Source organism: Physeter macrocephalus, chromosome 9 (genome assembly GCF_002837175.3).
Source record: "Physeter macrocephalus isolate SW-GA chromosome 9, ASM283717v5, whole genome shotgun sequence".
Classification (NCBI taxonomy): domain Eukaryota; kingdom Metazoa; phylum Chordata; class Mammalia; order Artiodactyla; family Physeteridae; genus Physeter; species Physeter macrocephalus.
Window position 1 is genome coordinate 51,156,970 of NC_041222.1, and position 24,507 is coordinate 51,181,476.

General features: G+C 36.4%; 1 protein-coding gene across 1 annotated transcript in view; it reads right to left on the minus strand.

Moving 5' to 3' along the window:
• Window positions 1-24,507, minus strand: part of PTPRD (protein tyrosine phosphatase receptor type D) — a 431,923-nt gene that overhangs the window by 156,783 nt on the left and 250,633 nt on the right. The window contains exons 11-19 of the mRNA XM_024126828.3: window positions 23,645-23,778; window positions 20,900-21,044; window positions 17,456-17,761; window positions 16,338-16,531; window positions 13,835-13,861; window positions 9,688-9,805; window positions 3,271-3,858; window positions 2,737-2,837; window positions 1,637-1,896 (exon numbers count right to left, since the gene is read on the minus strand). Coding sequence (XP_023982596.1) covers window positions 1,637-1,896; window positions 2,737-2,837; window positions 3,271-3,858; window positions 9,688-9,805; window positions 13,835-13,861; window positions 16,338-16,531; window positions 17,456-17,761; window positions 20,900-21,044; window positions 23,645-23,778 — 1,873 coding nt within the window. The remainder of the gene's footprint in view (window positions 1-1,636; window positions 1,897-2,736; window positions 2,838-3,270; window positions 3,859-9,687; window positions 9,806-13,834; window positions 13,862-16,337; window positions 16,532-17,455; window positions 17,762-20,899; window positions 21,045-23,644; window positions 23,779-24,507) is intronic.

The window sequence follows — 24,507 nt, forward strand, 5'->3', positions numbered from 1 at the left end:
GCCTGCGCGTCCGGAGCCTGTGCTCCGTGACGGGAGAGGCCACAGCAGTGAGAGGCCCGCGTACCGCAAAAAAAAAAAAAAAAAAAAAAAAAAAAAAGGAAGAAGACAGCAGCCAATTCCTCCTGCTCTGTCTGCCTCTGCATCCCGTTTCCACCGCCACCATCTCACTTCAGAATCTTGTTACTTGCCTAGAGTCAACTAACTGCACAATGACTGCCCAAAACTTTTCTCTGTGGTGCTCCAATCCTTCCGACATGCGTTCAGGAGCCAGCTTCCCTAAGAACTTTCCTAAATTATGTCACCAGACTGCTACTAAATGTAAAGGCTCCAACCATCCATGAACTATGTATAAATGCCTCTGCTTGACCTTCAAACCTTTCATAGCAAGTTTCATCCAAACTTGATCACGTGGGATAGAAGAAATGACAAAGGGTTTAGTCTTATCCCAAGCCGGGAGCACAGTTCCTAACATGCAGCAGACACATAATAAATATTTCCTAAAATGGAAAAGAAGGAAACTTAGGTATTACACAGATGACATCATGCCACTCTCCTGCATAAAGTCCTTTAGTGGAGTGTCACTATCTATAGGATACAGTTCCAACATCTGAGCACAACTTGGCTCTTGTATACCTGCCTCTCACTACTATTGCCCCGGCTCTCTGAGCACGTGCCTTACAGAATCACTTGCTTCCTTTACTAATGAGCCTTTGCATACGATTTCCTCCCTCTGATTTTTTTTGTATGCCTCTTATTTGTCCTTCAAGATTAAATTCAGAAACTTTCCTGATCCATTTCATTCTGGATTAGCTACTCTTAAGATAGAGTATGATTCTATCGCTAGCACATATTGCATGTCTATTTCTCTGTATTCCTCACTCTGTGGTAAACTCTTTGAAGACAGGGACCACATCCTCTTTTTCTGTTCTCCAGGGTCTACCACAGTACTCATACTTAATATACTTTGGTGAAAACACTTTCTTTTCTTCTACTGGCTACCATCAACTAGCTATATACAACCAACAAACTACTTAATTGACTGGATTTAATTTCCACTTCAGGCCCTTTGGCCTCTACACTGTGCTCCATCCAAACCAGAAAAAAATACATTTTCTAGCTTTCATGTTTCTTCTAACGTCATTCTGAACTTTAACTTGTTGAAATTTCTCCCATCTTTCAGCACACATGTAAAACAGCAGTGTCTTATACTGTTTTTTTGTATCCAATTTCCTAACGTTTCCTTTAGCATTGTAGTATTTTCTAAGAATTCCTCACAATTACAGTAACATTCGCCAAATATCAGTTATTCGACTATTCACATTATTCTGTACACTACGACGTAAACTTCTTTATGGTAAGGTTCATGTTCTATTTGTCTATCTCTCCTAAATTATATCATTTCTGGAATGTAAAAAAACACTCTCATTAATGTTAAAGTGATGAGAATCTGTGTCACAATGAACTCTAGAACACAATGCAACAGAACTTGAATAACAAAACTGTGAGCCTGTGCAGAAGACTCTCACTCTACATACAGCAATATAGTCTTTTATAACCACATATTCCCGAGATTTAACCTTTTTTTTCTTGCTTACATGCATTTCTATCCTGCAGCCCTAACCTTCGATCAACTTACTTTATATTCTCATTTGCAGGTACTTCGGGCAGTTGCACGGTAATCATGCCATCCAAGTTGGTCTTCCCAATGAAGGCAGGCTTGGTTCGTAGGACATCTGGTGCAGTCTTTGCGGTTACCCTGTGCTGCAGCCCCCCAGCACTGTTGCCACGATTTGTCAGCACAAATGAATATGACTTCTCAGGCTTCAGGTTGACAATTAACTTCTGGGTAGCTCGGCCATCCACTTCTTCTACCATTTTCCCATCATCATAAAGAATCTAGAGAGATACAACCAATCAAAGAGATTTGGTTATCAGTCAGGCAATGAATATTTTCTAACTAATATGGTACTTGCTTATGGAAAATACATATGGGTCATTTCTAATTTGGGGCATTTCCTAAGCCCGTAAGTGCTCATAAATTCTAGAGATGGCATCAGTTTTCTTTTGTTTCTTATTGTGTAATGATACAATGTTTCTAAGTCTATCAAAAATACACAAAGAAATGTACAATAGCTTAACAATATTTGGCCCCTCAGTTGTCTGTGATCTTAAGGGAATGTTCGCAGGAGTGCTCTAGGTTTCAATGCATCATCCACACCACTTTTTTCCAAACACTTCCATTCTTGTTCCCAAATATACTTTTACTTTCAAAAATGTTTCTCTATTCTTTCTTTCCCAGACTTGTACTTCTTGCTAACATTTGCCAATATCTCTCAATGGGAAACTAAAGTTTAAAATATTCAAAGAATTCAGGTCAATTAACAAATTACTTAAATCCCAGGATACTGCATTACAAACAGGTAGAAACCATGTAAATTTCATTTCCTGATGAAAAAACAAAAGCACTAGCTTAGATGTAGAAAGTTCAACTTGGAAGTGCTAGGTGACCCGCAAAGAATGCCGCCCTGGGTTTGAGCTCCTGCCTCCTCTTAAGAGGGGAAAGGTCACACTGCCAGAGAGCCAGACTCAGTCTGTTCTGTGAAAGCCACAGAGAGAATAACAAGTATGTGTGGCTGACTCAAAGCAGTCAGTATGCTTGGTAAGTAACTTACCCAAGTGACCTGCCCCCTCCACTTTTACCGGTGATATCTTCTTACACATTAGAAAACAACTTACTTTGAAAGGCATGGCAGAATTATAATTCTCTGGAATCTCCCAAGACAGTAGCACTGAAGTCTTCATTACTGCTTTGACATGAAAATTTTTTGCAAACACTGCTGGAAAAGGAAAAACAGTGTATTTAAACTACTCCTAAAAACGTATGACTTGTCCTTTTCCATGGACGGGAGGGCTTAAGCTAGATGCCATCTACTTTGATCAGACAGAGAAGTGTGATTTGCCTACCTGTTAAGAGCATTCATTTTAATACCTCATTCTCATAAAGATCTCTCCTTTCTCTCCCATTCAGTCAACTATATTGTGTTTTCCTTACCTGAGAACATTGGGGTGCTGTCAGCCAGACTTGCTTGGCATTCTCTAACTGAAATCTAAGGCATCCAAAACATATTAAGTTTTACATACTTTACCTTTTTGCTTTTGCTGAACCTATTAATATGAATGGGCCGATCAGTTATTTATAGCTTCAAAATACTGATTTCCAAAGACCGACATTCCTTTAAGGGAGAAAGGCCGTAAGCAGACAAATCCTACCTTGATCCACAGGCAGTGTCCTGAACTGGACACTGGGACTATATGGCCCGGGGCCTTTGCTCGTGTGAGCACGTACTTTTACATCATATGTGGTATCTGGTTTTAAGCCACTGAGTGTCAGAGTGGTGTCAGCTGGAACAATAAGCTGCTCCATTGGAAGAAGAGGGATATTGATATCCCTATAGAGAAGGGTATACTTGGTGATAATGCCATTTCTCTCTGCCAGGACAGGTGGCTGCCAAGATAACTGGACAGAGGTTGATGTGCTGCCTTCTGAGTGGAGGTTTTGAGGGAATCCAGTTGGGACTTCTTCTGGAACAGAAATCTCCTTCACCATCTCCTCCCCAAAGCCCACTTTGTTTCTGGCTGAGAGCCTGAAGATGTACGATGCTCCTTTGTGGATGTCTGTCGCTGTGAAGTGATCTTCTTTTTCAGAGAACTCAAGGGTAGTGAGTGGCTCCATATCCTTCCGGCCAAATTTTAGACGGTAGCCCTGGAGGGGTCCAAATGTGTCCACAGGAGGGTGCCACTGAATGAGAGCAGTATTCATCTGAGTGTGGTTAATCACAAGCCGGGGTTTCCCTGGAACTGGAGCACACAGGAGGGAGTGGTGAGACCACGCTCGCTACATGGGTGTTTGCATTTCAATCGCTGATGAACGGGAATGCCACTCCACGGGCATTTCCATGCCTTTACTTATAAAAAAAAAAGCCAAAGCTTGGTCTATATATCTTTGTGGAAATATGCTCTTTCTCATACTCTTTTAAGGTAGGGTGAGATATTAGAATTTGATAACGGACAGAAAATAGGAATTATTATTGAAACGATAATTTAAGGAGATTTTTTTAAACATCTTCACGTTTAGAATCTTAACGCATAGAGGTTCATGCCGCAGAGAAATGAAGTTCAGTAAGGATTAGCCAGTTAGGTACAGCTACTAAGAATAATAATTAAAATATATTTAATTACTGGGTACATACAATGTACCAGGCACTGTACTAAGAACATTACATGTAGTATCTCACTTGATTTACATCCTTCACTCCTGACTCTGTGCCCTGCTTAGTTATTATCTTCACTTTGTATAAGAAAAAAATGAAACAGAGAGAAAACTGTGCAAAGTTAGATGTGTAATAAGTGAGGATGCTATGAGACAAACATAGGTCTGTCTGAATCCACAGCCCAAACAACTTAACTAGTATGTTGATTATAAATTAAAAAAAAAAAAAAGGGTAATGTAAAATAATGTTGCTCTGACTTACTGTGGATCTAATTTGCATTTTTTGTTTATACCATCCACACCAGTCATCCTCATCAAGTTTTGCATCTAGTAAAATAGGAATTATATTAAGACCTACCCCATATTGTTGTTATGAATGTTAAATGAGGAAATGCACGTAAAAGTCTTAGAACAGTGTTTTACATTTAATTAATAATTGTTAATAATCAGAATATTAAGGTTCTTGTGGTCAGGGGCTAAGTACATAATTTCTTTTCAAGTTAAATAAGTTAGATATGTGAATAGGTCTAATATACTCAATGTATTATTACAATCGTATTTTTTTTTTTTAACAAAGAGTAATTATTCCTGGAATCCACAGACAAGGACAGTGGTAAACAACACAGAGCCAGGAGTTTCTTTGGAAATAGTCCAAAGATGAGGGACGGGAAAAGAGTGTTACCAGAATTTAAAATAAGCTAATAGAAAGGGGAGAAAATATGGTCAAAAGGGAGGAAAGCTTACACTAATGGCAATGAAAAATACACAGGCAATGAAAAATAGTATCATAGGGATGTAGATATAAGTTAAAAACAAAAACAAACTAGAAAGATGTTGAGATAATATACAGAATATTAACTTCAAAAATTACTTGGTTAACCTGCTCACTATATATTTCAGACCCCAGTAGTGGTGTGCTTTGTCCAAGAACACATTCTTTGTGATATTTCTATCCTTAACCAATGAAATAATATAATAGTTTTGTTTCACATGTTGGATAAGTTCATAGTAAGTGGGTTCATCATGTGTGGGAAAATAGTTCCTGAAGTTTTTAATGGCAATTATATATATACACGTGTTGAAGGTTGACCCAGAAACCAAACCAATCCAAACCAAAAACTGTAGACTCACTGTTTCTCATGGAAAGGTGTATCCGATATCTTACTAACCAACTAAGAAACTCTCAGAACAAACCCATTCATAAGTTGGTGAGTGCTTGATTTATTCCATTTATTTTTATTTTAAATATATTTAAAATTATTTTCATTTAAAAATCACTTTAAAATAGATATTGGCAAGTATCCTTAATTTCTCTCTCTGTGTGTATAGTATTTACATGATTTGCCCATTAAAATATCAATGACGTCAAGAATTAAACATTTGAGACGGCTGAGAAAAAAATGGGCCTTTCAGCAGAAAATACATCCTTCGATAAACAAAACCTGGTTGAACTTTTGGGGAAAAACATAACAATTAGGTCTCCACATTTTCCAGGGACAATATATTTTGTTAAAAATATTTATCAAAAGTTTTCAAAATTCTGGTTATGAAGAACTGCATCATAGTAAATACACTGTGCACCTTGTTTCTATAAGATGCATGTAAGGGAGGATAAATAAAACAATTTAAAATTTCCTGCAACCACAAATATAGGTTGCGTTGTAATAATATTCGTCAGCCATATAAGAGTATGTTTTTATTATCTGGTGTTTCACTTCATAATATTGCTATGGTACAAATTTGGAGAAATTTAACTAACTCGTAAATTCTAAGAAAAAAAGATCTCATGGCCTTATGAAAATGTACATGTATTCTTCTGTGATAGTCAAAGCTTAGGTTGCACTAATGCCTTTTGTTTTTGATGCTGGCACGCCCTTTCTTGTTCTGGGATATAAACACTGTGGGCTTGGTATCATGAAAACAAAGTAATGCTCTAGAAGTAAGAGCGTCAGTTCTGATCTACTGGTTCCCACTGCTGTGCCAGAAGCACCTCGGTCTGCTCTCCACTGCCAAGACAGTCACTCCTTTCCCCGGCAGAAGTTTCACTAAGCCTGAAAACTATGAGACAATCAGCCTGGAAGCAACAAGATGCACTAGTGAAGGATTCAAGAAAGAAATGAAAGCTGAGGCAGCTAGAGGAAGAACTGCCCAGCATTGCCTCAGGAGAGGCTAGCCACATGAAGGGAACACCTAAAATCCCCCGAAATGTGTGAATAGTAGATGCAGTTTAAATAAGCTAGGGTAAGGATTATGGACAGTTGTGGTATTTCATCCAGGGAGTAACAAGTAGAAAAAAGGGAAAAGGAATGAGGAGAGTTCTACAACATGGCATGAATGGTTAAAAAGAATTCTCCAATACTGCACGTACTGGCAATGAAACCCACTCCATCTCTGGCTTCCAGAAATTCTATGGATGAAACATTTACCAACTACTCACTTTATGTAAGGACTTATATAATGACATGCAGGCATTTGGGTGGGAAAATAAAAGATGGATAATGCAGGGTCCTTGTCCTCTGATCAGTGCATACTCCAGGTGGAGAAATGAAGAGGACCAGTAGATGGTGCTGCATGTGGAGTTGGGTACAAGGTTCTAATGCCTTAGGGTTATTGTGTGGACCACTTTTAAAGGCCATGCAGTGGCAGGGTCAGTGGGTCTGCTTACTCCAGCCTAGGAGCTGGAGGATTGGCAAAAGGAAAGAGTCTTAAATACTTACTCTGGGAGTTGGAGGTCATTTTTAGCAGTGTGTTAGTGAACTTATTGGAAGAAGAAGGCCCAGCTGCACAATAAATAAGCTAACTCTAACTTATGTCATGACATATAATCTCTTCTCCCTTTTGCCTTTTGGATTATTCTTATCTCCTTACTGTATTCTTCCTCATAAAAATCTCTCATGACTTCAGAAATGGTACACATGTACTGCCCTTTACTTCTTCTTAGTAAGAGCAATCATTGGAGATCAACCAAGGCACTCAGTCCCAATGGCTCTAAACTTAGCTTCAATTTAACTTAGCACCTAAGTAGCAACAATCATAAATGACTGAACCTAAGCCTGTTACTTCCAAATTCTCTATGTCATTGTCATCTTTTCTCTCATCCTTAAACATAGCTTCTCAGTACAGTACTGAAATTCATGTAAAAATATAGAGAAAATTTCAAACCAAAGAATATGCCTAAAACCACAAGATTTCAGGCAGTAGACCAACTATTATGATACAGAGCAATGGGAGTATTAACAAAGAAACTACAAAAATTCACAATCGTTGAGACATAACAGCCAACATTTTATTCCAAAGCATCCCTCAGGTTACATGAATCCTACATGGATTGCTTAAGTTATGGCCTGTATTTTTATTTCAAAGATATGATTGTTCACAGATTCTAGAAACAATGTATTATACAGAAACATATCCTAAAACCAGGAATTTTACTATTAAAATAAAATTTCACGAGAATTCCTGAATTCTCCCTGGAAGCTATAACTAAATGCCCTTATAATTGTGGTTATTAGGAGCTCACATCTGTGAGGTAAACTCAGTAATTCTTCATAGTTATATAAATACAAGGGAGTTTTGTAATACTATATAAAACAAAGCAAATTAATCTGTTCAATAATGACTTTAGAATGGTTTTTTACTATAGGTTGGCAGCAAAGAAAACTAGAGCTTTTCTCTGAGAAGGATTATAAATCTGGATTCTCCCATCTCCCACCCAGGATCAGTAGGGAGGTCTCAAGAAAATAAATGTGCAGACATCTCAATTATAAGCATTTCCTCAATACCCAAGTCTCCATTGATTAAGAAAGATCTGAAATTGTGAATGCAAATTGCAAAATAATTCTGTATATAAGACCCACAATTCTAAATAATGTTCTGTATGGTGACTAAAAAGTGATGAGCTAATCTTAGTGACATTAAAATAGGCAATATTATTCCTTGTTCTAGGATTCGCATCCCTTGGCGATAAATCCTCTACTTTTTTGTCCTCGTTATAGGACCTCCCCATCTTACGGGCAATAGGAATCTGATGCTTCAGGTAAGACATTTCAGGCTTATTAAGACACAGTTATAAATATGGGTGAAGGAAATGTACTTTCTTCATTTTGGGGTTCAATTTCAGGGGTTTACCCTCGGTTGTCTACATTCCAATAGAGGCTGATTCCATAGCCAGACAGTAAGCATGTCCCCACTGAACATGCACCGTATCTCCTATGCAGGGTACTGAATAAACTTGATACGATGGTATTAAAAAAAAAAAAGGCCCAGAAGATTTTGCCTTGAAGGAGTTTTGCCATCTGTAATCCTGCTGCTTGAGGCAGTTCCAGGTGGCGGGATATGAGCGAGGCAAATCTTATGACATTTAGATAAATTTGGCCGTGAGCACAGCACCCAGGAGGGTCCTCAGCATCACAGCTGTTCTTTGCTTTATGCCTTTACATCGAGGTGTGTTCCTAAAAAGTTGTGTGAGAAGTGATTCAGGAGGAATAAATCAAATCATAGCTGAAATGTTCCACGGGAGATTTCTACATAAAGGGATTGAAGAAGATTCCTTCTGTAATTATCTCTTAATTTATTGGTTTTACAATGTCAGGTCTTCCAACATGCTGTTTTCCTAATGTGGCCAACCAAAGTGAGACTAAATAGCATTATGAAGCTTTTTTCTTCAGAAAGGAGCAATCTGGTATTAGTCTTTTTGCTTCTCTTCATTCTCTTTTCTGTTTCCCATTTTTGGTGCAATTTGTCCTCTTTAGAATCCCCACGGCAAGGGGTGAGGAGGAGAAGATGACAACAAATAAAACTTTAAGTCATCAACCCAGTTCAAGATGGCAGCTCTTCTAACAGGTTTGCTGCTGGAGGGGGGAGGGGGGTGAAGCTGTCACATGATTTCCCTCCCTAGATGGTCTGCCTTCCAGACCCTCATGGGACTTGCTCCTTCACATCTTTCAAGTCTCAGCTCAAATATCCTGCCCCTAAGAGATCCCCCATCACTCTTTCTAAAACAGTCCTTAGGGACTGCCCCATCCTTAATGCCCACATACCTTTATTTTGATAATTTATCACTTCCTGGCATTTTATTATTATAAAACTCATTTATTCACTAGTTAATTATGTTAGTCAGAAAATAAATTTCAGGAGGTCAGAGTCTTTTTGTTTTGTTGATTGTTCTATCAAAGTACTGGAAATAGTGCCCGATACATAGTAGGTGCTCAAATAATATTTGTTGAATGAGTGATTGAATAATCTGGGTAAAGCAGGTTATTCAGTTATTTTTACCCTCTGAACTATATATCAAAAATCACTAAAGTTGACCATTGTACGTTTTTCCCTCTGACCAAAACCACCTGTACCATTTGGAAAATTATTCTTATTGTTGCCGGGAACATATTCAAGATACATATATGCACAGATACAGTTACCTGCCCCAGTGGTGGACACCAGTTTGGGTTTGCTGCGAGCTCCATCTCCTTTGGTGGTGTAGGCTGTGACAGTGAGGGAGTAGGAAGTTTCAGGCTGTAGCCCAGAAATAATCATGTCCTGAAATGACACAAGAGAATAACATTGATTCAAAACATACACTGCAAATGCCCTGGGGGAACAATCAAGGCAGCCACCTTCCTTCTGCGCATGCGTAAACATTCCCTGCAGCCATGCCAAGCACTGGAAGTTTCATGCCTAGAGCTCATGCTGTGGATGACCTGTCTTCATGCTGACACTGAAGTGGGGTCTTCAGCCATCCTAAGAGGCAGCTCTAAGGGGTAGTAGTCAAAACCACAAAACCTGGAGGCAGACCTCCTGAATTCTTGAATTTAAACATGGCTTTCCTTATTTACTAGTTTGGTGATTCAGGGCAAGTGACTTTAACCCGTCTGTGCCTGTTTCCCATGTGAAAGTTGGAATGTTGGGACCGTCTAGGGCTACTAAAAGATTAAATGAGCTATATTGGGTAAACACTTAAAAACAATGTGTGGCTTGTAGTGAGCAATCCCTACTCTAGCTGCTATGATATGCCAGCTGCTCTCCATGTGCTTGCACTGTAGCCTGGCCCTCAGATTGCTGATGGGGCTGATGCCAAACAGTATGTATTATCACCATGTAAATATTTTACCAAATGGCTGATCTCTTGGCCCTAGATAGCCACAGAGAGCCAGAGAAGTTTCTTAGGACTCAAATAGTATATCAGTGGTTAGTGGTATAGGCTATGGACTAAACTCATTATAAACTAAGGAGAATTTTCTAATGATTTGGAGGCCAGGCCATAAAACCACATTAACAGGACTTGTTCTACTACATCATGAATATGTGTTCAATTAATTCCGACAATGTAGAAAATGTTAAATATCACAAACTGTTTATCAAAACTCTTACTTTTCTCTTAGTAAGGACCCAAAGCTCTCTATAAGAGAAGATAATCACAGAACTGTTCTTCTACATTGGAAGTTACATGACTCTTTAGATACAGTGCTGGCTATTAATTTGTTCTGATATTTTCCTTGGTGCTACATACACACACAGAAAAAAAAAAAAACAAAAACCCCAAAACCAAAAAAACAACTTTCAGATTTTTAGCACAGCTATGTTTTCAAATTGAATACTGATAAATTTAAGAAAATATAGAATGTCATTGTCTTTAGCATCTAAAGACAACGCAAGTGAGAGTTTAGTGAATGGATTGGATTGTGTGAAGAACAGTGGAAGTTTTCTGTGCAAGGCTGTAATGGGCACCACAGAACTCACTGGTTGACTCTGATCCCAGGGATGACAGCTTTCGACAATGTGCTTTTTTCGAAAGTGTAGGAATATCACCAGTGTGGAAATTCAAGAATTTCAGATACTATCCTGAAGAGCCACTGGAAATACTACTCTGTCAGATGAATAGACTAAATCTATTTATTCTATTAAATAGATTTAATAGAGAGAGATTTTATTTTCAGGAATGGTTTCACTAACATTACAGAGAATATAAAAACCAAGTGAACCACCGGAGAGCGGCATTTAAAATGATGGTACACTGGCGATTCCCAAAATTATGACGGGTGAATGCCAGCATTATTGTTTCCAAGGTCCCCCTGATATCACAGAATTACTGATGAAAGCAGGCCAGGCTAGGAGGAAAAAGAAGCGAGGCCTGGTTCTATCACCAAATCGTGCGGCAAGCAATGTACGTACCCTGAGCCTTCTATAAATTTCTCATTCATAAAATTGGGATTAACCACACACGTCCTTCCTCGCATACAGGTTGTGATAGGATAATGTAAGTAGTGCCACTCAAAATGTTCGAGCCCTCTGTCATGCTCTAATCTCAGCTGGACACCCCTCTCTCTGCCTGGATCACATCATCTCTTGGTTTACATTTTCTTTTAAGCTGTGGGCGTACTTACTTACTCAGCGGTTTCCACACCCTTTGTCTGGGGTAGCGTGACTGATATCAGGGCCACAGCTCCACACTCTCTTTTTGTTCTCCTAGCCCATCTGCCCCTTCTTGACTTCTTGCCCCTGCTTGCTAAAAGCTGGCATTCCCGGATGTTCTGTCACAGTCACTCATCTGCTACATTTCTCTCTAGTCCTAAAAAAAAAACTGGATCCATCTCTAAAACTTAAAGAATTTTTTCTGCCCATATCCTAAATTCATCTCTAGCCCTGACGTCCCCCCAGGGCTCCAACGGCATGTATTGGGTTGGCCAAAAGGTCTGTTCGGGTTTTTCCGTAAGATTTTACAGAAAAACCCGAACGAACGCTTTGGCCAGCCCAATACAGTGTAAATATTTGTTGGACGTTTTCCTTTGACTATCAAGTGTTACCTCCACTTCAGCTTAACTAAAGCTTAAACGTCATTCCCAGAAGCAGACTCCCCTTCTTACTTCCATATTTTAATGAATGGTGGAGCATCTTCAAAACTTATGACTGATCTTTGGTCCATTTTTCTTCCTCAAATTCTTAGCTAGTTAGTATGTTTTTGTCCATTCTTCCTTTAAAACATTGATCATAACTGTCCCTTTTTCATTTCTGATGCTCAACTTTTAAAAAATTTTTTATTACTTCACGACTTAGGAAAAGAACTCTGTTTCCCTGTCTACTGTATTTTTTTTCCCTCTAATCTATCCATTAAGTTATTGATTTTTAAGCTTCAGGTAATGACCCATTTAGTACGTAATGAAATCGATTTAGCCATTCAAGACCAGTGTTTTTAAACAAATGAAATATACTTGAATATTAAAATTTGCATATATTTAAAGGTAAGGTATTATTTTGTAAAACCTTTATTTTAAACATATGCATGAATTGGTCATGGCATATAATGCATTTCTTACTATAGGTCATGGTCAAAGAAGTTTATAAAACACTGCTACACTGTCAATTTCATGAGAAGTGATAGCTTGACCATCATATTTACCAAGAATCCCTACAAGAGCCCTGTGTTTTGGCAAAAAAAAAAAAAAAATTTACTAAACAAAAGAATACCTCCTACCAGGCTTTATCTTTTTGCTCCTTTTAATAATTTTTTTTATCTCTCCAGGACTGAAGAGTTAAAGGCCAGCTCTTTAGCTTGACACTTTAGGTTTTTCTAACATTATATTAAAATTTAATCTCTTAGTCGTATTTAGTATTAATTTACTAACTTGAATCCTTCAGTCCTGTCAAATTGCCAAGCTCACTGTCACCTGACTATTATCACACTCCTGACTGACTGCTTCTGCTGTGCTGACCTTTAAAAGTACATTCCCACCTCCAACTCACCAACATACACAGACAGACACTTTTACTTCTTCAATCCCTACTCATCAGTTAAGTTCTCAAATAAGTTTCAGGACTTCTACCATCCTGGTCCACTGTCTCTGAACTCACAGCTCTTACTGATATTGCCATTAAAATATTAATTAATTATACATTGCTTGAGGTCATCGCTTTTGTTGTATTTTATGGAAATGTTCTGAACTATATATCCTTCCTAGGCACCTGGACTGTAAGCACTTAGAAGGCAGGTGTCACGTCTTGTGTCCTCCACAGTACCTTATACATAATAAACTCTCAATAAAAAACAGTCCATTCACTAAAATATTTTTTAAAAAATTCTTCACTCAGTAAGATACTTTCTGCTTCTTGGCATGACTCATGCAATTTCACTCAAATTTGTATGGGTACAACAGAGAATTGCCATTTCTAGATAGAGTTAATTAGTGCCATACCTAGGTCATGTTATGCACTGAATATGTAACTCTCGAGCAGGATTTATGAGCAGCCCAGAACAAACTTAACATCTCTCATCTGTGATACCTCCACTTAAAGCATGCCTCCTCAACTGTGTCACAAGGCAGAGTTAGTAGCAGCCACCAAAAAACATAAACTCATGATATTTCTTATGCAATCAATAGCATCACAGCAATTTCACAAAACAAAAACCAAAATGAAAAGTGTACCACATAGTGGAAGTACTTTAAAAAATAATTTGTTAGTTCATGCATCCAAGCAAATTGTGATGACATAGTACAAATAAATGAAAGAGGAGTATAAGAAAAAAACAACCATTTATAATCTGTTTTGAAAAAGCAGCCAGAAATTACTCACATGTTCAGTAGTATCATCAAATTCCCACTGATTGAGATTAAGAAGGTTGGGAGGAGGGAAACAAAATAAAAAGAAATGAAGAGAAATTTGTAGCCTGATAAAGGCAATGGTGCCCTCCTTAGATTAAAAAAATAGAAGAAATAAGCAACTGAAGAGGTGTGTACAATAAAATTCCAAAGAGTATATGTGTGTTATGCTGCCACCTTCATTCCTAATTGAGAAGTTAAAAGTAAATATGTTCTATGTTGTTATCACTAAAACTGGCTAATTTTTTTTAATGCATGGTTCATTGGAATGAATCAATAAGGCATAGCCAAAAGCTGATGCACACTACATTGTGACATTTATTTTGATTTCTATCTAGGTTACACAATTCAAGTCACTATTTAGATTAACATCTTTTATTAATGTTGAAAATGTACAGTCTCAGTGAGGTCCTGTAAGATGCAAAAAGAATTCAATGAATAGTTAAAGAGAACATGAAATGAGCAAAAACCAAACAAACCAAAAACCAAAACAACACCACAAAGAAAATCAGCAAAATAATAAAGAAAAGCCAAAGTAGAAGAGGAGAAAAAAAAAAAGATTGAGTTGATATTTAAGGCATTTTGTATCATATTATTTCACTAACTACCATATTCCCAATGAAAACAGCAACAGAACTACAGTTCTATAACGTAAGATTATCTATGAACTGAAGAAGGACATCAAAGCATGATGGTCGTATCATTTTATTTCTCATAATTGCAGATGTACCAAATAAAACGTAAGCAGTTAGCGCCTTATTAATTTTATACTATAAGAACTTTCTATTTTATGGGCAGTACAAAATAACTGTTTACAAAAAAGCAAGTCAATGGTCCTTTTCCAGAGTCTTAAGGGACACAATGAATTTCCAACTAAATTTATAGAAATGGCCTTCAAACCAAAACCATACAACTGGATTTGAGGAAGATAAATTAGTCACTAAGCCAGACCCCTTTAGTTAGAGTGTTCCGAAACTGAAGCAAACATAAGTACCTTTGTGAGTTGATTATATTAAGACTTTGGAGTAAGTACAAAGTAAAGACTTTGGGGTAAAAAAACAGGGCCCTTTATAGCCCTGTTATCTTCACAGAGAAAAGAAGGCAACATTTGGCAATCTGGCACAGCAGTTTTCAACTTTGTTCATAATCTTCCCCACTTTCATACAAAGGAAGGAATTTTCAATAGAAATAGCTTCAAATTTTCACTAATCCCATCCATTTCCATGCCCAGCTACCAATTTGCTGGATAAGCAAAGCACTCCCCTATTCCTAATACAGCATCGCTATTGGAACAAGCATAGGTAAGCTAGTCCATGGGTTATGTATAATCTCCAGTAGGGCAGTTCTTAACTGAAATCTTCCTCTCCCTTTCAGAAAAATATGTATAGGTAGATTTATTATGGTACTGTCTTTGAATCACTTCTAATTTATTTTTAAAAACTGAAAAAAAAATTAATGTCTGTTTTAAACAGCATATTACAAAACCAAATTGTGACTACATGGTTGTAAATCACTGCCTTAGGGTTGATAGAATTTCTCACATTCTCAACTACTCTTAATAGTTTTCTTAATTTGGCTCAGCATAGGGGATCTCATCAATATCCTGAGAAACTCTAATTTTTATCATTGTCATTATCTTCATTTTCTGGGAAATGAAACAATTATTTTCATTAGATATGTAATTTGGCAAAGAAATACTAAATAAAATACTATCTGGATACCTTTCCCTGAATAAGAATGTCTATTCTTCAGTGGAAGAAATCATACATTTAGAAATTAGATCAACTTAGTTCCAAATACTTTTAGCACAGCAGAAAGTAGATTTATCAGCAAAATTGCTGTTTGAAATTCTTCCCTTTGATTTAATTAAGTCAACCAATTTTTTTGAAGTCAGAAAGGCAAACTCAGATATAGCTCTAGAGCCGTACATCTGTATCTTAAGAAAACAGTTACATGTTTTTAATCAGATGTGTCATTTCAATTCACTTCCTCACTTGAAGTCAACTCTGATTGAGAAGGTAAATATGGACCATGTGTTTTGAAAGCTAGAATTTTGTGAACTTATCTACGAAACAGACTACAGACACAGAGAATACACTCGTAGTTGCCAAGGGGGAGGCGGAGTGGGGGAAGGATAGAGTGGGAGTTTGGGATTAGCAGATGCAAACCATTATACAGAGAATGGTTAAACAACAAGGTCCTACTGTATAGCACAGAGAACTATATTTAATATCCTGTCATAAACCATAATTGAAAAGAATATAAAAATGAATGTATATATATGTATTACTGAATCACTTCGCTATACAGCAGAAATAAACAACACTAAATCAACTGTAATTCAATTTTTTAAAAAAGCTAGAATTTTGTATAGGAGTTTTAACACGCCAAAAAAATTAAAATGGGGTCCATTTTAAGGTACAGACTAAAATAAATGTATCCTATAAAAATATACATATGCAATTTCAGAGGCTTACCTGTGCATCAGCCAGCATGACATCCTTCAGCATGGGCTGGCCCTTGGGTTCACCATTTTCCATCCTCACATAATGCACCTGGTATCCTCTTATCTGGCCATGCTGTTTATTGGGCACCGGTGAGCGCCATGAGACTTTAACAGATGTTGAGTTGACAGCCTCTACCTCGACTTTGCGAGGAGGACCACTAGGAACTGGAACAACATCATTGGATAAAAGAAAATTATAGGCACCTGTCCCACCCAGTCAGAGCATTTTCTTTACTTAGGTTTTTAAAAAAAAAAAAAAAAAAAAAAAAAAAAAGGCAGACCCACTATGTTTCCTTTGTGGAATACAAACATTTTCAACCAAGGAAAATGCTCAACCAATCTGCTCTACCTTTTAAGAAAAGATCAAAAAACATGACCGATGCCAAAAAAAAAAAAAAAAAAAAAAATGGAAGAAAAAAAGAGTATCAGAGAAATAGAAAAACATGTAAAAAATGTACAAAAGCCAAGGAAGATGCTTTGAGGTTCAAAGCATTAAAGCACAAAGAAGTACAGCATTGAAATAATAACAAAAACTGGTTGTTGATTGTTGTGTGTGTGTGTGTGTGTGTTTTCAAGTTTTCTTTTTAGCAGAATAAAAAAGATTCTTGGTTATATGGATTTTCTTCTTTATTTTTTTCTCATATCAAAGGTATTCCATACAACAGATGCCAAAAACTGAATGTCGAGCATCCGTGTCTCTGAAATGTGCAAGACAAAAAGGCAACAAGAAGATAAGAAGGCGCTTTTGAAAAGTTAACTTCAAAATGTAAAAGAAGTGACTACAAAAACCAAGAAATATGCAGAAGACTTTAGACGGAGGTACAGAGAAGGGCCTGGATTGCAAGGTCATAGGAGCAAACTGTTCTTTTAAAAGGAAGCAAATTACTGTGTTGAGATTTAAAAAGTTAAAAAAAAAAAAAAATGCCCAGGCCGTAGCAAAGATAGGTCTCTGGCAAAAACCACTGAAGTTACAGTGATGCTGGGTAAAAAAGATGAGCAGAGAAAAATGCATTACTGTTAGCCTATCAAAAGACAGCAGACCAAGATTGTGGCAGAAGGGTGCAAACTGACGTAGCAGAGGCAACATACCATCTTCATCTGTTCGAATCAACACGGACAAGCTCTCAGGGCCAGGGCCGACATCTGTGTGGGCTGTCACAGTGATCCGGTACTCAGTCCATTTTTCCAGCTGTTCCAAAAGGTATTTGGTAGTGTCCGAAGGAATTCCCAAAATCTCATGAGGTTTGTCATCTTCTCCATCCACTGCGGTATACTTGATGGAGTATTCAGTAATAATGCCATTCTGTTTTTCCACTGGTGGAGGTTGCCAACTTACCAAAATACTAGTGGAACTTGGGCTGGTGCAACTAATGTCTTGAGGAGGAGCTGACGGCTCTTATTTTGGTAGTGAGTTAAAGGAGGGTTTGAGTGAAAGGACAGGAGTGGTTGGAAAAAAAAAATGATAAAACAAAAGAAAAGGCAAAAATAAATAAATGCACAATAGGGCAACAAAACAAAAATAAGGCTTTGAAACTTAAAGTAAATTTTTAAAGATAAATTTATGTACCTTGGCTTAGTAATATGAATAAACCAAAAAATGAATAAATGACCAAAAATAATTGTTAAATAATGGGTGGGGGGAATATGTGAAAATGAAACCTTAAGATAACAGAGCCTCAAATAAAATTACCTACCTGCAATTTAAATTCTTCTTCTAAAACAATCCCTCAGTATTCCCCAGCCCTATTATACAGACTATCGAACTTCAAAAAAGCTGCAAACAGTACAAGATTTATTACATGAGAGTCTGATGATGTTTAAGAGATGCCATTTCAAGCTTTCACTACTGCATTCTACAATGAGGGCAATTCCTACAAAGTATTCATTTGTGAAAAGGTTCTTAAGTGTGAAAAGTGGCAATAACTGTTGGATGCCCTTCCACCAATTCCAATTTTTTAAAAAGGGGGATAAATAAAAGCCCAACAAACCTAAAAGGGTTCCCTCTGACTATCTGAAAAACGGAGTCTTCTGACCAGTTTTAACGACAAGTGTTAACCTAACATTGATCATAGCCCATATACAGTGAGCATGCAGAACGATAAAGGATGAAAATGAATAGTCCATGATTTACCTACCCGAGGGTAATGTCAGGCTGGTTGATTCTGACTGTAACTTGTACTTACCCTATGTCAGCTTCCAGCTTTTTTAAAATTATAACTCTTCTTGAGACACCATTGCTAGTGAAGAATTAGATCCCACCAGCAAATTTTGGTAAAATCAATAAAAATCATCTATCCCTTACAAAATGTCAATAACATAGCCATTAAAAAGAACTGTTTAAAAAAATCCTGAGAACCATCTGGAAAAGATATGACTTATCTTTCATTTTGTACATAGCTCTTTTCATTTTGTACATAATTATTCATATAAAGTAGGATTTACATAAGACTTAAAAGGTAAACTTTCTTCCTGCCCATTCTAAAATAAACTAGTCATCTTCTGAGCAATTATTTTCCATCAAATAAATCAAACATATCATTATTTGAAAAAAAGCAATAAAGAGCAATGTGACTGTTATCATAAATTATTTTTAAAGTTAATAATATATATTCCTAGAGAAGAACAAAGAATTGGGATGATATATGAATATATGTTTGCATATATATATTTTTTTGATATAAGGCAATATATATGGTAGAATGAGTAAATCATTTCTAATTTTTTGTATTTGAACATGTAATTTGGGTATTTCTTTACACTTTGTGAGCCTTAATATTATGTAGTGTCAGGTGTATCTGATTATTTAGACAATCATCAGTCTCTTAATTTACGTGTCTTGTGTTCTTCATTACAGGCAATCAAAATGAAAAGATCCTTGTACAGACAAAAAGGAAATCCTCGTAAAACAGCCTTATAAATTTGGTATAAGGTTTGCAAAATCACAAGAACATCATTTTTATTGATTCTGACCAAAGGTTCTTATATTTCAAATTATGAAACTATTTTATATGCATTATCATTCATAATAAATTCACTACATTCCTACCTTCAGACCTCCTATTCTGTGAAAGTATATGTAACACCACTTGAAACCTTAATAAAATAAAGAGTGGATAAGCTTTTGATGTGTCTATAAAAAGTTCATTCTGTCTCTTTGTATGTAAGTATGTATGTATGAATATATATGTGTGTGTATACAAAACAGTCAAGTTTGTAAACCATGCAAAATATAATATTAAAGCATATCACATTTCTTTTAATTAAGTGTCTGATTTTAAGAATTATCTTCTGCAATATTACTTATTAGCCTTCCTGGAATTCAAAGGAGACATACAATACTGCATTGATTTACATGCTTCAGTTTTAAAAAAGGAAATTTTATGGGAATAAGCTATAATCAGTAAGGGATTAAGCAACAGAATCCTAATGCTTTTCATATGAATAATCATGTGTTGAGGAAAAATATGAATTTTATCATCAAAAACCCTGAAAGATTTCAAGTATCTATAGAAAATGAAATGATGGAAGACTTGCTTATATGAAAGGAAATTCATCTTCTAAAAAAACGTAAATTTCATGTTTGCTGATAGGTCTAAAAATCAGGTCAGTAGAGCATTCTCTTTATAAAATTCAATGTATTCATTTTATACATATCTATGTCACTAGATAAAATGACATAAAAATTTTTAAAATCACATATAAAATGTAAAATATTTTTAAAATCTAAGGAAATAAGTCCATAAAACTGTTCAATTCAAGGTAAATGGTTAATAGACTAATTATAGAAACTTATTAATAAAGCGCAAACAATAGTATTATAAGCTTTCCATCAAAAACAACCTGCCATATAATACTTTATGCAAAACCATCTTCCCTAGACACAATGAACTCCATTGTGATAAACACAACTATGTTTAGAGTAACAGTCCCCAAAAGAATTAGAACCTGAGGAAACAAAATACAATTTAGGATTGCAAGTATACTTGTGATTATTCCATTGTTCCTAAATTTGTACAAATACAGATATTTCTGTCACTGTTCCAAATTTCCACATGAACTACTTGCAAAGTTAACAACAAACTAGGAAAAAATACGTGACATGAAGACTTGGTCATCAGCAAAGTTAAAACCTGTGTGTTTAAAAAAGATAACAGTTTGGTCTTTTGCTGTCTCTTTAGTTTGCTAAGCCTTCCTCTGATTATTCTGCAACGTTCTCAATCTGAATTTTGCTTTACAGCTTAATAATTCATTAAATGGGGCCTGATCCAACTCCTTTACCCATTTTTCTCAAGTAGGTTCCCTAACTTCTCTGAATGTCTTTCAGTTTTGGAAGTGGGAGAATGGGATCTGTCATTTGGACCAAGTCTGAAAACCGAGGTCATGGTGCTCGAATCCCCCAAATTGGACACTTGCTAGTACAGAGACTACCAACTATTAAATATTAATTAGCAGGTTTGTTGTTGGTGGGGATAAAAGCTGGCAACGCCTCCTAGTGAAGAAAAGGGCAGAAAGTAAGCAAAGAGAGACACCTACTTGACTGCATGGTTCTGGCTGATATTTCAGCTGTAGAAGCACCCAGGCCTTGGGGAGAGCGTGCAGCCAGACGGAAGTAGTACAAGCTGTTTGGTCTCAGCCCTTGCAGTCTATAAGATGTCCCTGGCTCAATGGTAATCCGTTGCTGTGGATAAGTAACAAGGGACCTTGGTCATCTTCGTTAAGATTTGTGCATATATTTTTATCATACTGCCCAGAACATCAGATTTCTGTCATCAAGGTTATAATGTCATCAAAATATCACAAACAGAATCAACAGTGAGTATCAAGGACTCTACTAGGGGAAGTACATAATGAAGATACCAGTTTAAAAGGCAAGTTTCTACAACAAAGAAGACAACTGGAAAAAAGGAAGTCAGGGATCTATCTTATGATGACACAGTTTTCCAAATGCATCAGATAAGAGGGAGTGAGAGGCCCACCACAGCTAGAAAAAAGAAATCACAAACTCTTCTATAACTTAACATCATAAAGTGCTTTTGAAATAAGGTTTTTTTTTTTTTTTTAGAAGATGTTGGGGGTAGGAGTTTATTAATTAATTAATTTATTTATTTTTGCTGTGTTGGGTCTTCGTTTCTGTGCGAGGGCTTTCTCTAGTTGTGGCAAGCGGGGGCCACTCTTCATCGCGGTGCGCGGGCCTCTCACTATCGCGGCCTCTCTTGTTGCGGAGCACAGGCTCCAGACGCGCAGGCTCAGTAGTTGTGGCTCACGGGCCTAGTTGCTCCGTGGCAATGTGGGATCCTCCCAGACTAGGGCTCGAACCCGTGTCCCCTGCATTAGCAGGCAGATTCTCAACCACTGCACCACCAGGGAAGCCCCTAAATAAGGTCTTTTTAATTGAATGTTGTAACTTATTTTCATGCTTGAAATCTGCCTTTGCGTTTTAGCAAAGATATAGCTATCTACAGGTAGTCAATCTCAGATTGAACATGAGCCTGTAGTAAACCTTCAAATGCATGCTATTATGTAGTCTAGTAATGGCATCAATAATCTCATAAGGCTTTTTATGGAATAGCATTTGCTGTTCACACAAACAGAAATCAGTCAAGGGCAATTCAGATATAAAAACTAGAGAAAACACCCCTAGGGTGTTCTGGCTTGCAAATACAAAATTTTCAGAAATTTTAGATTTACCAAATAACAAGAAAAAAAGGAATTTCCTAAATAAACAATTGTAAAGCAGAGTAGGTATGCCAATAGTCAAGTATTCATAGCGTTTCCAAAGGACTGCCACTCTCTTAACTGTTTTTATTTTATTTGTTTTTTTAGTCGGGTAATGGTAAGTATTTAAAATAATTTAATGCTAATTTATGTCTTATGACAAACACCAACGGTTGTAACACGAGTACTTAACGTTATATCAGCACTTCAGTTCTAGAACTTTTTGAGTGATTAATTTGTATCAGCTTTGTTAGCTAAATCTAAAAGCATTGCTTTTAGAACCTGGTCTTTGGAGATTCTGCTCACTTCAAAGAGATGTAATAAAATTGAAGTTTACAGTAGCATATTAATGTATTATAGCATTCAAAATGATGAGCCACAAGTTAATTGGTAATAGTTCATTTAGTATGTGAGTGTTTAAGAAAGGTATTCTTTTTTAGAACTTAGGGGCTGTTTTGCTTTGTGAAGATATTTTTAAGAAAAAGAATGCTAAGATGTATAACAAAATGGCTTGGTGGATTGAGTTTTCAAATATAGTTCTCCCAACTTTTTTGTCTTAATGTTCCCCTTAATGGGTTTTACAATAACAAAATAAACATATTTATTACTATCCCTTTCTGAAAATATTAGATGTATCTTAATACTGATTTATATAATCTATTCAAAGTATACCCAAGGGCCAGTATATCCTAATGCTTAAGAACACAGATTCTGGAAATTGTCTAGATTCAAATTCCAGCTCTACCATTCAGTAGTATGAGGCTTTGGGCAAATTATTTAATTTTTTCCGTGTCTCCATTTTGTTATAATATGTGAAATACATTAATAATAGAGGCTGACTCAAAGCACTACTGTAAGGACTGACTTAATATGTGTGAAACCATTATTATACTGCCTGTTAATGTATGTGTTAGTTATTTTGATTTTTATTTCTCTTTTCAGTAACTATTAACAATTTCTAGCCTTCCACAGTCTGTTATTTTATTTGTGTAACATACTCAAACTATATATATATATATATATATATATATATATGTATGTATATATATATGTATATGTATATATATATATATATATATATATGTATTTTCACATTCATATCAAACAGTCACTGGCATACAAACAAACATTTGCTATGGGGCATCTTTCTCTGAAAGCAGTTTAGACAAATTCATCTACCCAAAGCCTTGGAGCTCACTTAGTCATGTGTTAACAGTGACTGAAGCATTTTAATGCAGAAGACGAAGAAAGGAAATCCCCAAATCTCAAGGAGTATATTCTTTTACAAGCAGATACTTCCATAAGTAACTTAGAAACCTGAATTAAAAAAAGAAATTTCCAATATGGAACATAGCTGTTTTTTCTTTCTTTTGTCCTAACCCCAGCAAGTCTCCAAATACTCTTTCTGGTTTTTTTGGTCAAGCTTCTCTTTCGATGAATAAATCTTTTCCACCAAGGTCCTCTGTAGATATCTGACCTTTTAACAGAACTTGGGCAAGTACACAAAATGAGAGCAGTGCTTGGGCGTAGAGAATGACGACAAGGCGAAAAGCACAGTCCTACCTCCTTTCCATGCTCCCCATCTTTGTAGACCAGTTCATAGTTGGCGATGGTGTCTGAACGTGGAGGCGTCCAAGAGAGCAAAATACTTGTTTCAGATTCAGGTTCTGCCTTGAAGTTTAGTGGCTGCCCTGGCACTAAAATCAGGGAGGTAAAGGAGTGAGCTCACCATCACCAGAAATATTCAGAAGTTCTTTCATTAACTGTTTAAATTTTTCACTCAGTGCCTGCACTTATTAGCTTAATGGAGAGCTAGGTTCCTTACAGTGTCCAAGTTAGCCTGTCAATATAAAGCCCATTTTTCCTCCTTTAAGGGACAAGAACAATGTTATAAATACTGTGCTTGTTCCTGAGTGGTTTAATATATATGCAAGATGTGGAATTAGCAAATGTAGAATATATCAGTCTCTGAATTCAACTTTAAGAATAATATTTACTTTATAATATCATTGTAAGTAATAAATGTGATGATTCGTATACAGCACTTGGGATAAATATTGCCTAAATCACACCAAGTGTTAAATACATAAAAGCTATTGCTCTTTTACAGCTGAGTGGGAACTTATTCTCTAACGCTACAGTTTACTTTTAAAATTATTTCCAATTAGGTTTATAAAATCCCACGTTTACTCCATTAACAAAACCTACAGGCAAGCAGAATCATTAGTATTTTTTTCTTACCAACCCACATTTTAAAAAGATGTTAAAAAAAAAAGAAGAGAATTTAAAAAACTAACAATTCTTTCTAATCTCTAAATGACTCTAATATGAGTTAATACACTAGACACAATATAAATTTAATATTGTCCCTAGTGAGATGGAGCTAAATTACTACACAAGTTGAAAAGTGTATAGAATACACTTAT